The sequence below is a fragment of the Talpa occidentalis genome, unplaced genomic scaffold, assembly GCF_014898055.3.
Source record: "Talpa occidentalis isolate TD23 unplaced genomic scaffold, MPIMG_talOcc4v2.1 talOcc4.11, whole genome shotgun sequence".
Classification (NCBI taxonomy): Eukaryota; Metazoa; Chordata; class Mammalia; order Eulipotyphla; family Talpidae; genus Talpa; species Talpa occidentalis.
The window spans coordinates 94,751,209-94,765,534 of record NW_023601104.1 but is presented as its reverse complement, the minus strand read 5'-3'; the positions used below and the strand labels follow the sequence as shown (position 1 = coordinate 94,765,534).

The 14,326-nt window shown below is 63.4% G+C and overlaps 1 protein-coding gene across 1 annotated transcript in view; it reads right to left on the bottom strand.

Moving 5' to 3' along the window:
• CCDC85C (coiled-coil domain containing 85C) overlaps window positions 1–13,769 on the bottom strand; it is a 56,912-nt gene extending 43,143 nt beyond the window's left edge. Inside the window, exon 1 of the mRNA XM_037503920.2 lies at window positions 12,986–13,769. Within this exon, the coding sequence (XP_037359817.1) occupies window positions 12,986–13,769 (784 nt within the window). The remainder of the gene's footprint in view (window positions 1–12,985) is intronic.
• Window positions 13,770–14,326: the final 557 nt, after the last annotated feature.

Genomic DNA, 14,326 nt, shown 5'->3' with positions numbered 1-14,326 from the left:
TCAGATCACAGAGAGATCCTGGCCTCTTACTCTGACCAGGATCCTGAACTTGATGCGAGGCAGGGGTCCCCACAGAGTGGGACGGGCAGGGGCTGTGTTTTAGGAAGAACATTCCGGAGGGGAGAGTGAGGGCTGGAGGCAGGAGTTCAGCCAGGGGGGCTGGCTTGCTCCAGGATCACAGGAACAGAGGGTGGGAGTGGTGGGTGAACCCCAGCACTGGGAAACCCAGACCTGAGACCACGCGCGGGCTTCCGAGGGCCTCAAGGCCCTGCTCACCACAGGCCACCGCACAGGACCCGGTCAACCCAGAGCCCTGTGAGCCGGCCACGCTGTGCCGGGCACTGGCCAGCCCCACTGGGCGCCTAGACCCCTCCTGCTAAGGCGCTGCCTGACACTGAACTCCAAGCTCTACGCCAGGAAGACACTGCAGAGGGACCCCGGGGCCTGGCCTGGATGCCATCCCTCACGGCAGCCACTCCACTGGGGGTGGAAACCCAAGGCCCAGTCGATGGGCCTGCCTGCCCCCACCCAGGGTGTCCACTGACCCCCGGGCAGCCTGGACACAGTGTCTCTTGTCTCCCTGTCCCTTGTCCTCAATCCTCTCGCCTGCCTGCGCTTGGGCCAGGCGCTTTCCAGAGGGATTCTCAACGGGCTCGCAGCCAATCCCATCTGGGGGCCCGACTGCCGGGGCCTGGCCTTGGAGGGTGGCAGAGAGGGTGGGGCCCTGTCCAGCCAGCCCCCACCTAACCAAGCCACTGGAGGTCTGCACCACAGAGCTGGCCAGGAAAGGTCGCTCACGGCAAAAAGTAAAATCTGGTTGCATCGTGACTGATCTGTCACAGCAAGTCACTGCTCTCTGCAAACACTCCCGGCTTCCCCCAACAGGCTGTGAGGCACGATGGTGCTGGCTTCTCCAGGGAAAATGAGGTTCACGGGGAGGGGACTCACCCACCATGATGGGAGGGGCAGGGCCCCCTTCACTGTCAGACAGAATCCCAGGGCAGGGCCCCTCCGGGCTGACTCTGCTATGCCTGCACCCTCTGCCTAAGCGGGGCATGCCTCACTTCCTGTTTCCTGGCTGCAGCCCCCCAGCTCTCCACTAGCACAGGAGCTGCTTCAGGCTAATTTAATTAAGATTAATCAGCATTCGGTGTCAGCTCCTGAGTGATGCTTAGCCCCTGGCTCATGCTTAGCTCCTTGTTGACAACAGCAGAGAAGGAGCACGGCTACCTTTCCAGAGAGTTCTTTGGGGGCAGCACTGACCTAGAGGACTCCCACCTGCCCAAAGGAAGTTCTGACACCTGAACATGGTGTCGGGACTCAGCCCTCCCCCAGCTCTGCCCTGGGCACACCCTGCGGCCTCTGCGGGCAGGGCCACTCCGTCCTCCCTCCACGCCCACTGAAATCTGTTCCTTTGAGGCCGGGGTCAGCCCTTGGAGGTGGCCAGTCACAGGTGAGCGACGAGTAGCCCCGTGCGCTGGTCCTGCCTGCTGTCCTACAGCCCTGGAGGCCACCTGTGTGGGGCACATGGATGGCTTCACGGGTGCTGGGAAGGGGGTTTTAGGAGACTCCCCAGCACCATCCAGCTCCCTACTCCCCAGTCACGAACTCCTTATCCTCAAAACGAGACCAAGAGGTCTGCAGGGCCAGAAAACAATGAAATGCCTGTTTTGCAATCACCCCAGGCCGAGTCATTTTTTCAGTTTTTAGGATTTTCAGTTTTCAGTAGTTTCTTCAATTCTCGCAGACGGAAAGATAATCTTGGAGCCTGCAGATGTCCAGGGCTCTAGTGCTGACTCGGGGGGCAGGGCCGCTTCCTCGCTCGGAACCTCTCTGGGCCTCTCCCCGGGGTATTCCTCACAGCAGAGTGACGCCCCTTAGAGCCCCTCGCCCCCGCCCCAGGCACCCCCATGTACACACACGCACCCCTGGGCTCTCTGGGCCCAGGTGTCCATCGTCACAGGTGCGCGTGCAAGGCCGCAGGTGCCGTCACGGGGGCTGATGGTGGGAAAAGCCTGATGACCCCATGTGCCCCATACGCCTGCAAATCCACGGTGGGGAGTGGACATGCCCGTGGCTCTCCCTGCCTGAGTCCCCTCCAGGAAAGATTGCTGGGCTGGTGGCTATCACCTGAGGCCTTAATTGTGCTAATGCAGGAGGCGCTTGGGCACGGGGCACGCGTGCCTGACTGAGGACACCTGGAGCTTGGGTGTGTTGCATGCGTGGGTGTGCACACCTGGGCCTAGAGGTCAGGGATATAAGGGCGGCGGCGCACCTGCGTGGGGGAGAACACCAGAGAAGGAGTGTAAAGACGAGCCAGGGGCCACCACCCCTCCCCATGGGCCTGCCTCCTGCCCTTCCCCAGTACAGCCCAGCAGGCTAATCAGAACCTCCAGGCCTGCGGCTCTAGTTTGGGGTCCTGACGGAGGGAGACACCAGCTCATCACCTCGGCTGCCCTTCAGAAGCTCCTGCACCAGCTATGCGCCCCCATCCCCCAGCGCGTGCTCCCTGCCCCTGGACCCCGACGCAACAGTCTTGCTTTGAGCCTGTCCTGCAGGTCTGGACAGCAAGCTGCACTCTCTCCCCTCCCCACCCACACCCCCTGCGCCTTGTTCCTGAAGCTGCTTGTATGTAAGTGAAGGTTTCAGGGTTGGGCAGAGGTTTTGGTGCGAATCCTTGCTCCTGGATGTGTCTCTCCCCGGTGTCCTGGGCCTCAGTTTACCCATGGGTGAGCTAAGGCAGTTGGACTAGCTCCACAGGGACCTCGGAGACCCTGCAGGGACTCGGAAAGTCCTCGATGGTGGGTCTTCCCAAGGTATCAGCCTCACCCAGACGGCTGCTCCCAGACCGGCCCTGTTGCCCCAGCAGCCGAACCAGTGCCTTCTGGGGCTCTCACCAGTCCTGCTGCCCTGGGGCTCCGCCAACCCACAGCAGCCCGGTACCAAGGCTCGGGCCCTCACCCTCCAGGTACCACCCAGGTGGGCAGCCTTCTGCCCCAGAATCAGCAGCAGCCGGGAGCCATCACTTGCCCGCCTCCTCCTTCCATGCCAGGCTCCGTTTTCCCCAGCACACCCCACTCAGGCCGCCCGAGCCAGTCCCGCGGCCACGCTGCCAGCGAGAGCAAATGGGATGGAGTCTTCTACTGTTCTTTGGGGTCCACCCTTGATCGCTGCCTCCTCTGCCCACAGGCCTGAGAGGGTCTGCAGGCTCCCTCTCCTCTGGCTAAATGCACAGTGGGGCGCCGTGTTGGCCCAAACGAACACGCGGGCTTGGGAGAAAGGGGGTGGCAGGGGCAAGGACCGGCCCTGGGCTGGATGTCGGGCACCTCGCTGGCCACCCACTGGCTCCGCTAGGTGCTAATTTACTTCCACACCAGCTGGTGTTCTGGAGTCCAGGAGGCCCATGGGGCAGCTGGCCTGGGGGGAGGGCTGCTCCTGTATCCTGAGATGCCCTGGTGAGCAGACTGCCAGCTGAAAAAGGCAGGAAGGAAGGTCCAGATAGGAAAATATAGCCTGAGAGTCCTGTGTGGGCCTCAGAGTTTGTGAGGGGTCCCGGGAGGGCTGAGGAGAGCTGGAAGCGAAGTCAGGATACAGGGGTGGCAGCAGAGGGGCGACTGAGGGGCAGCAGTGGGGGCTGGGGAGCTGGACCAGGGTGCCTCTGCAGCATGTCACCCTCATCCTCATCTCCGTGTCCCCAAGAGGGGGGCTTGTAGCCAGAGCACATTGAACACAAAGTGGCTACAGGGTCTGGGTGCAAGTGCGGGGCTAATATCAGCCCCATGGCAGAGAGACAGAGTCCCTCGGTCCGTGGGTTTCACCGGGGCCCTCCCTGCCACGTTCCAGCAAGCCCTGGCATGGCACTCACACATGTGCCCCACCCCCGTGCTCTGCTTCCCACCCGCACTCCAGGTACAGAGCGGGTCCTGCGGCCAGGTGCCCGTGCCATCAGCTCTGGCAGAGTGCCACCAGCTGTGAGAGCCGTCTCCCACCCCCCACCCCAGGCTGCACCCTGCATGCCCCTGCTTGGGAGACAGATGGGATCTGGGGTGTCTAAGTTGTTTTCTCTGTGTTGGGGGTGTTTTCTGCAGGACCCTAGAGGTGCCCGCCTAGAGGTGGATCAGGACCTGGTTCTGCCCAGCACTGTCCTACACTCACTGTGAGACTGGCCAGCCCCTCTCCTGGGCCTCAACTATGGGGACCCTGGGCCCTCTAGCCCCACCCATCTCTGTCCCCGAGAGGCATGTTGGCTTGTCGATATACTGTGCCTGGAAGGAAAGCCCCGTCCAGCGACGGACGGTGGTTCTGTCTGGGGGGAGAAGGAGGCTGCTGGGGGAAGGCTGGTTCCCTGTCCTGAGCCAGGGGGCACCTCCCCACCTGAGACTCAGGGGAGAGGGGTTCAGGCGTGAGCCATCCCCCTGCTGTTTTTGGTAAAAGCCCAGGAGGAGAGAGGAAAGGGCCAGACCCAAAGAGCACAGATGGTGACCAGCAGGACACCGGAAAGCTGGGGTGGGAGAGACGGGGCTTAGCACAGGCCGGGGGTGCTGTGGGGAAGACAGCAGTAACCAGCTGCCCTCTGTGTTCTAGAAGGGAACCCCCCTTCTAGAAGACAAGTCCAGAGTGGGCACCGAGAGGTCAGGACACGAAGAGGCCACTGGACCAAGCCAGAGCCGGAGGGTCAAGCAGCAGTGGGGTGGGGGGGGTGGGTTGAGCTGCCAGGGCGCCTCGAGAAATTCAGCGGGGTGGAGGGCGTCCGGACCGGGGAGGTGGGGGGGTACAGAAGCAGGGGACCTGGTGGTCGCACTGGACTGGGAAACAGGCGCCTGTCTGCAGGGGAAGGCGCAGGAGCGCCCCACAGGGACAAGCGGAAGGAGACAATGGTGGCGGGAGGGGGGGGTGCGAGGCAGGGCCCTCCTGCCGGCGGGACAGAAGGCGCTGAAAGAGGGAGAAACTGGCTCTTCCCTGCTCTGCCCCGGCATTAAAGTGGTGCATGCGCATTCCAGAAAACATGGAAAACCCAGAAAAAGGAGAAAGGGCAGGGCAGGGGCTGCCCATTGTGCCCCCAGCCAGGGGAGACGCGGCTTGGCGGGAACCCGAGCTCCTGAGAGCCCCGGCGGGCAGGGCGGCCGGAACCTGCCACAAAGGGCCACTCCCCAGCGGGCTCATTAGGCCAGGCCGGTGCGCCGGGACAGGCGGCGCATTCAGGGCCACACAATCCGGCCCTTGTGGGGCGGGGGCGGGGTGCTCCCGTAGCCTCTGATTCCAAGACAAGCCAGCGCCTCCTTCTTGCCTTACAGCCGGGAGCCGACGGGGACACAGATCTGGGGAGACAAAGAGATGCTTCCCCTGACAGTGGATGGGCTATTTTTGGAAATGGGTCGACGCTGCTCCATCACTGCCATCTCGGTGCCACCGGCCGGGCTTCTGCCCCTTGAATGCCGTCCAGAGAGGCCCGGGCCTATGGGGGACCCTCGGGCGGGCAGGGCTGGCTACTGCACCTCCCAGGGCGGGAGGTGGGAGCAAGTATGTGCAGCCTGGGGTTGGGGTTAGTGCTCAGGAAACAAGTGGGGTTCAGGCCCAGCTTTCCACTGCCACCTGGCAGCCCCCATTGGGTGCACCAAAGCCGTCGCCCCGGGCGACCATTTCTCCCTCGCTGCTCACATGGCCAACGCGGCCCGACACCGCCGCCAGCCCCGCTGGCCAGGCTCTGTGGAGGCGGCTGACCTGCTGACGGGCCTCCAGCCCGGGCGGCTCTGAACCCCCGCGGAGCTGTGATGGCCACTCTCACTGCCCCCAACCCACCAGGCCCCTCGCCGGCGGGAAGGTCTGGACACCCGGCAGCAGCCACGGTCAGGAACCAGCAACAAAAGCCAGCGTTCCTTTCTGGCCGTGATGAGGGGAAACTGGAAGGGCCATGCACCCTCGTGGGAGGTTGTTTTATTTGGAAGATGCTGAAGACCATTTGGTGCCAAATGGAGCAAATGCAAAAAGAAAGGAGGGGTGGCCAAAGGGCCTGGCAGCTGTCGGCTAAGCAAGGGGGAGAGTGCTGGCCTGGGCCCCCACCCCGCCGGTCCTCCCTCACACCAGTGCTTACTGAACACCTACTATGTGCAGGAGACATGATCTGGCCCTGAAGAAGATTGGGGTGAGGGGGATACAGAATGGCCAATGGAGGGACCCCAAGTCCAGAGCTGGCAGCCTGGTCCCGAGCAAACCCCGTGCCAGAGGACCGGAGCTCTGTGTTCTCCTCCAGCGCCAAGGCCGTCACAAGTCCTGGCAGCCCCGCTGGGTGCAGGCAGCGCACTCCAGCATCAGATGGCGGGCCCTAGCCTAGCCCTAGATGAGGCCGGCCAGCCAAGCAGGAGACTCGGCTCACAGCACCTCCCAGACACGCGGTACCTGTGTCGCTGGTGCCTAGGAAGGAACAGAGCTGGCAGGCAGGACCCCAAATTTGACCCATGAGATGGGGGCGGGGGGGCCGGCAGGGAAGGTGACCCTTAAGAGATACCCTGTTGGTCACAGGAACTCAGAGCCAAGGGGCCAGGGAAGGCGAGCATCCCTGGGGTCCCGGGGAACAGGGATGAGGTGGAAGGAGAGACTCACGCATAGTCAGGCTACCCCAAGCTGAAGCCACCGGTTCTGTCTGTTGTCCACTCCACAGCAGTACTGGGTGGCCCAATGCACCCCCCAAGACCCCTAGAGATGGGGACATGCAAGCTGGTGAGGCCACAAGTACAAGTGAGACACAGGAAAGGGGAAGGAGGGCACAGTATGGGTAAAGGTTTCCAAGAGGGGCCCCTAACAGGTGACTCTGACCCCTTGAGCAAAGCCCATCAGGAAGCCTACCCACTGCAGCTGCCTGACCCAGGGGCTCCAGGGTGGGTGACACCTGCCACGGCCCCACCGACATCCCGGCCCTGGTCTGCATCTTCAGATGGCCCGCCACCTCAAGTCTAGGGGTGGGTGTGCAGGTGATTGCCCCACACCGGCAGTACCGGGCCTTCGGGGCCTGCTCTCTCCGGCCGCTGCTCACCTGCTCCACCTTCCAGGCCCCAATTCCAGCCACCTGCTCTGCTGAGCTTCCCATGCAAGAAGAGGTGAAGGGGCCTGTGAATAATCACAGTGGTTGTGGGGGGAATGCCCAGCACATGCACGACAGGCTCCGAACCAGCCCCATGACCCAGGTAACAGGCCACACCACCCCGAGCCTTCTCGGCTCAGCTAAAACGAGGGCCCCATGAGGACCCAGCAAGCACTGTGGGAACCCTGATATAAAGCGCGGTAACTACACATGGCAGGCACATTTGGTTGCAGCCAAAAGACAATTTTGGAATCCTCCCTCTGTGCCAGGGCTGGGGTGAAGAGGCCACAGCCAGCTGCACCCCCTCAGAGACAGAGCCAGGAGACTGAGGACCCCAGGGGGGTGATCCAGGATGCTCCAGCACCTTCGAGGCCAAGCCTGGGGCGCACCCCTTCCCCCCAGTGCCTGCTGGCCTCTCTGTGCTTTGCTCCAGTGTTTCCGGCTTTCCCAGGCACTGCGTTTCCTCCATCCTGAGATACCACCAGGCTGGACGCCCTTCTACTTTACAAGATTTTGTGGGGGGCAGGGCCCATGGGGAAGGCACAGACTAAGGTGATGCTGAGATGCATCCACATTGTGCGGCGGGTGGGGGGGTGGAGGAGCCCATCTTCAGATACAGGAAATAACAAACAGTAAAGGGGGAAGGTCTCTGGTCAGTGAGGAGCAGGAAGGAAACACCCCCCCACCCTCTGGGGCCCCCTCAGGGCCTCAGCCTCTGCTTCAGTTAAACAGTGGGTTCAGAAGTCCCACGAACTTCCATAAGGGATCAGTGCAGCTCCTGACCTGTCTGCCCTGCTCCCCTAAGAACTGCGAATCGGCAGAGAGTTGTCAAGCACACACTATCCATCAGGGTGTCCCAGCTCCAGACTCACCCCAGAAATTCGCTGCCTGGTGGGGACAACAGCAGCAGAGCAGGTGAGTGTGACTGGCACTGGAAGGGGGACCATTCCCTGACATGATCAAAGAAGCGTCCCATCCAAGTGCTTTGGCAAGGCCAAAGGATGGGGACTGCCTATTTCCCAGTGAGCTCCGGGGGACCCTGCAGGGAGTCTGCCCTGGCCCTGTGCCAGCACCCTGCCCAGCTTTGGGGCAAAGCAGCCTGGCTGGTGACGCGGCTGCAGTGACCAGCACATGGCCCATGGTGCTGTCCCACCCATAGCTCAGGACTGACCCTGGAGGTCAGAGGTCATGAGGAGCCCGATAGAGATGGGGCAGCAACCTGCCTGATAAGAACCCGCAAAGGTTCTCTCCCGAGGCCAGTGTCGCTGCCCCGTGCAGCCCCAGACCACTCCATGACCATCACAGGATTAACATTCCCGAACCCCAAGCTACCCCGAGCTACCAGCTATGCAGCCACAGCTACTCAGGTTCCCCCTTGAAAGGCAAAGTCTCTTAGTAACACGGTCCCATCCTCCTGCCCCCCCACGGTTCCTTAAACACAACCAGAGAGATCCCTGCAACTATCTGGGGTGTCCCATGACAGAGGGTTCAGGAATACCCTTTGCCAAGTTCCTGGCCGGTGTGGCACACCTGCTACATGGTCTGCCCGGGCCACCTGAGTCAGACTGCGGGTACTTGGGAGGCTGTACACAGAGCCAAGCCTCCCCCACCCCAGCAGCTCCCAGGCCCCGAGGTTCTTCTCCCCCTTAACATTCTGTTTTTTACCATTCACACAAAGCGGCTTCTAGTCCCTATGACCCCACCTCTATGCCCCCCATGCTCCAGAATCCACCTGGCCATGTTGTTTGCGCCTGGACTCAGCTTCCTTCTACCTGGCCCTGAGGCCTCACACGCTCTGACACAGGCCCCTCCAAGCACCCCTGTGCAAAGCAAGGAGGTGAATCTGCAGGGGTTCAGATGACAGTGGGGGGTGGGGGGGTGGCCACTGAACCCATCCTTTAAGGGTTCAGGTCCAGGGTATTGTTAGCTTCAGGACATAGATGGGGAAACTGAGGCCTGGAGGCCTGAGCTGGAGCCAGAGCCCTCACCAGAAGGCTACGCAGCCCTTCAGCACGACCAGTACTGTGGGCCATGCTGGGAGGAGAGGGTTGAGTTCCAAGACAGAGGTGCTCCACTCAGAGCCACAGACCCCCCCACGGAGCATTCAGGACCTGGCCCAAGGTCCCGGCTTCCAACCCTCTGTGCCAGTGATGTCAACAAGCATGGTCTGGAAAATCCCCGCAATTCCCAAACACGATGAACAGAGGGTTTCCTTGCTCATCGTGCTCTGCAGAAGGTGTTCGACCGAGGCTGTGTCCCAGGCAGGCCCAGGTAAGGGGTCGGCGGGGCCACCGCAGCAGGGTGAAGCCAGTTGGGCAAAGAAGGGATGGCAGGAAAACCAGAAGCCAGGGGGACTCCCCGCCCCACTGCAGGGACCCACAGGACCACAGTCGGGACTCCCTCCCCACCCTCTTAGGACCAAACAGCTTAGGGCCAGCCGGGGGTCCCCGGACCCCAAGGCCACTGAGGCTGGTCGGGGTCAGGTTGGGGCAGGAGGGGGAAGGCTCCTGGAGCCACCCCATTGTCTTTGCTGACCTTTGCCCCTGGCCGGGCTGGGTGGAGGGAAAGGCGCCTTCTTAGCTGGCCCTGCCCAGGAGGCTGAGCAGAGGCCCCTCATAAAAGCCCTACATTCAGCGCCAGCCTGCTCGGGCTCAAAAGGTCCAGATTACCCTCACTCCAGCCTCCCGTTAAACCAACAAAAACGCAAGCAGGAGAATAAGCCCTTCTTATTTTGACAAGCCCAGATTTTTAATCCAAATGTTTCAGGGTAAACAGGCCCATACGGAAGCTCAGGGGATTCCGCTGGTCGCTGAGGTAGCCCAAGGGGAGGGGGCAGCGGAGAGGCGAAAGGGCCTCGCGGTGGGGGAGGGGCAGGGCTGAGCATGCTTTTGTTTGAAAATCACACCAATTCGAGGGGACAAGCCTGCCTCTCTGGCATCTGGGGTCCACTGCCGCAGTCTGCCCCCTGGAGTGGAGCAAAGAGCGCTAGTCCACACTACACCCAGCCTGGCCGGCCCTCTGTGGAGGACTATTTGCATATGCACGCACAGGCCAGCCCAGCCTGCCAAGGACACCTGGACTACAGATGCCTCCCACCAGCTACCAGGGTCTCCCTGGGCACCCAGCAGGGCTGCAGATACCTGGCAGCACCCACAGAGAATCCCACACCCCCACTCATCAGCAGGTTACCCAGGCACGGATCACCCGCCAACACGCAGGCAAGCTGTCTATGCAGCTAGCAGAGTCAGGAAGCCAACTCTCTGGCACGCCCCAAAGGGGCCTCCAGGGGTTTTCACCAGGAGCCTTGGCATAGAGTTCACGACAAGGATCTGACAACTACGGAGACCTACTGTGTGCAGACCCTCGTGTGGATAAAGGGGGCACTTTTGCTCCACTTTCTGGAAGAGCAGACAGAGGCTCAGCGACACTCCCTGCCTGAGACGAGAGAAGAGGAAGAGCAGGGGATTCCAACATGAGACAGCCAGGCCCCCTGGAGAATGGGGTTATCAGCCATCTGCTGGGTGGTCCCCGATAAGGAAGTGAAACATCCCAGGATAGGGGACGAGGGCAAGCCTGGGTCAGGAATAAAGAGCAGGGAGTCACCAGCGAGTGCTGGTTAATAACAGCAGCCACGGTGACAGCTGGCGAGAGATGCGGGCGGCCAGGCCAGGGCAGCGCTGGAAGGGAGATGCCAGGAGCCGCTCAGAACCCCTCTGAGCCTCCAACAGCTGGTCTATAAAATGGGGACACAGGGGTTCTATGAGGAAGAGCAGAGACTGAGGACAGAAGCCCAGGGTGGGAATCTCCACTTGCCGTGGCCCAGATGGCGTCTCGTCGCTCTTATCCCCAGCTCGCTCCTCACACAGCTTAAAATGACCCATCTCAGCACAGACGGCGGTTTTTCAGAGAAGGGACTTTCCTTGTTTCCAGGCATCCTATTCATATTGCTGGGAAACATCTCAAGGCCACGCGACTTTAAAAGACTAAACACTGACATTCCACCTGTAACTGAAATGTCTGATGATAACGCTGCATTTTTCTGTCATCCCAGGGCAAAGCTTTGCCACCACAAGAGCTGCAGCAGACCTGCTCCAAGTGTGCACAGGACTTTATCGAGGGATGGGGGGTCTGCACCCTACACCCCCCACCCCCAGCAGGGGTGAAAAACCTCAGGTCTAGCTCCATATTCTCTCCATTCTGGCCCCATTCACCACTGAACCCAAACTGTGCCAGGCAGGATCCGAGTCCCCTTGTCCCAAACCTGACAAAGCTTCCCAGCGAATAAGCCACAACACCCCAGCGCGTGTGCCCTACAGAGAACCACTCTGCCAAGTGTCCTGATGATGCAGCTGAAAAGCAGACACAGACAGCCCCAGCCCCAGGAAAGCAGCCATTCCCTCCCTGGTGTTGCACTGGGAGAAACCAGAAATCTGATCCTCTCCAGGCCCCCCAGAAGGGGAGACCCAAGAGGTTGGGACTCCTCACTCCCCAGACCTTGCATCCCTAACCCACCAAACCCCTAACTTGGAGAGCCTCCCCCTGGCTGTTAAGGAACCTCAGGCCGGGTGGATACAGAGTTACAAAGCGAAACCAGAGTTGTAGTGGCTGATCCCTGATCAGTAACAAAATCTCCTACTAAACAAGTCCTGCCCTGAACTCCCAGGCCCAGCAGGGTAAAGGAGAAGATAGGCAGCATCCTGCCTACCAGGGCCCACTCCCACCCCAGCCCCCACCCCCTGGCGACTGCAGAAGCCGTAGGCCACCCAAGGGAAGAGGGCTTTGCGCCCACCCTGGCGCAGGCTGTCTATGGGGAAGAACAGTCAGGGGCAGCCTCGCTACATTGTCTCTGAAGGAAGAAAGTCTATTAAGAGAACCAGAAAGGGCCGTTTAATCTCCACCTTCAGGCAAATAGTTCCCGCAGCAGCAATTGCCACCAGCACTGGGAGCCAAGCCACCAAAAATGTGGATGAACAGGGAAGCAGGAGAGCAGTGGGGCGGGGAGCTGCGCAGGGGAGGGGGCGCGGCTCCCCAGGTCCCTGCTGGGGGCCCTCTGCCCTGGGCCCCACAGAAGCACAGGAGGGCGGGGAGACGGCTGCTGAGCTTGGCTGGGGCCAAAGGTCCTCCACCCACACCCCACACCCTGGCCACCAGGAGCTCGCACTTCCGGCAAGGTGGCCAAACCCCTCAAAGGCTTCCTCTCCACCGCAACTCCACAAGGCAGGGAGCTTTTCCAGTCTATGGACAAGGGAGAGCCGAGGCACGGCAGGCAGGGGGGGAGCCAGGATGCACGCCAAACACAGGTGCTTCTGGAAAGTCAGAGCGCCCAGGTTGAGACAGGTCCCTCCACCCTGCGAGGGCAGGACCCGCAGCAAACCAGGAAGGCGCCCAGCCCGGGGTGCTCTGCTCCAGCTGCCGCCTGCTCCCCCGCAGCTTGCCCGGGCTCCCCCCAGCCCGCAGGAGGCACCCAGGAAACCGGGCCAAGGCGCACAGGGGCGGCTGCTCTGGGCTGGGGTCGCCTGTTGTTCCACATAAAGGGGGAAATTCTTTGGCGCTCAACGGGCTTTTTAGCTTGTTTTCTGTGAAGAACTTCCCTCTCCCGCTAAGGCTTTCCAGGCTGGCAGGAGGCGCCCTCCGGTCCTGCCATGAGGGGCACCAACACTGACAACTCCGCGGGCGACAAACTTTCCCGGGATCTGGCGGCCCGGCTGCCGGCAGATCCTGACTGCAGGCTGGGAGCTGGGCAGGCACACAGCTCCCTCGCTCGGCCAGAGGAACACCCCCAAGCCCCACGGCGGGTGCGCACGCGAGCTCCCTGCCAGAAGTGGGGAGCCAGGTGGAAGCCGGGCGCGGAGAGGCGGCCGCTCCCCGGGAAGGGCTCCCGCCCGGGCCCGCGCCGCGCGCGCTTACCGTGAAGGCCGTTGGGGATGCTGCGGTGGTGCGGGGGCGCCGACAGGTCGTCCAGGGACCGGCGGGTGGCTATGGCCTTGCCGTCGGGGGCTTTGTGCGGCCCGGGGGGCAGCAGCGGGGGCGGGACGTGGTGGTGGTGATCCGGGCTGCCGCCGCTGCCGGCGCTCGACGTGCTGCTGCCGTCTCCCACGTCGCGGGCCCCGGCGCCCGCCGCGCCGCCCGCCAGAGGCCCGCTCAGGCTGGCCTGGCTGTCGATGGAGCTGCGGGAGCCCGCGCCGCCGCCGGCCGCGCCGCCCGCGCCCCCGGCCAGCGCCGCGCGCTCCTCGTCCAGCAGCAGCACCAGCTCCTTGAGCTCCAAGTTCTCCCGCAGCAGGGCCTCCTGGCGCGCCTCGAGCTCACGCAGCTTCTGCTGCGAGCGGGCCACCTCGTGCCATACGGCGCCGGCCGCGTGGCGCCCGAACCGCTGCCACTCGCGCGCCAGCTTGCGCCCCTTCTGCCGGTCGTCGTCGAGGAAGCAGCAGAGCTCGCGCAGCTCCTGGTTGTCGTCCTGCAGCCGCTGGTTCACGTCCTTGAGGCCGCGGATCTCCAGCAGGTGCTGCTGCAGCCGCCGGTTCACGTCGCGCATCAGGCCGCCGTGCTCCAGCATGAGGCCCACCTTCTCGCCCTCCGCGCGCCGCAGCCGCCGCGCCAGCTCCTCCTTGCTCCAGCGCAGCAGCTCCTCGTCCGGCACCTGGCTCAGCTCCTCCGACGCCGCCGCCGCCGAGGCGGCCGGGGGCTTCGCCATGGCGCGGCCGTCACCGCGGCATCGTCCGCGCCCTCGCCCGGCCGGCGCTCCCCGCGCCGGGGCTGCGCTGGGCCGGTCCGCGCGCGAGCGGGAGGCGGCCGGGGGCGTGTGCGGCCTCCCCCGCGCCGCCTGGCGCGCCCTCCCGCCGCGCCGCCCGGGGACCCGCGCGCTTGGGGCTCGGCAGCGGGGACCGCGGTGCTCGGCGTCCGCCGCGCCGGGCGCTCTCGGGCTCGGGCGCAGCAGGCGGAGGCCCGCCCCGGGCCCAGCTCCGGAGCCCGGCCGCCCCGCCCACCCCGGGCGGGTTGGGGGCGGGACGCCGCGGCCCGGCCCCGCCCCGGGGAGCGAGGGGGCGGGCGGAGGCGAGCGGCCCCCGACGTCCCCCCGCGCCGTGCGCCCGCCCGCCCGGCGCCCGGCCAGAGGCGCATTCGCCGCGCGGTCCCGCCTCCCCGCCCGCCTGATTGGGCCTCTCCGGGGGTGTGCGGGAGGGCGGGCGCGGGCGGGGGACGCCCCGAGATGGTACAGTCCACCCCTGCTTCCAGCCCCCCCGATAGGCGGTT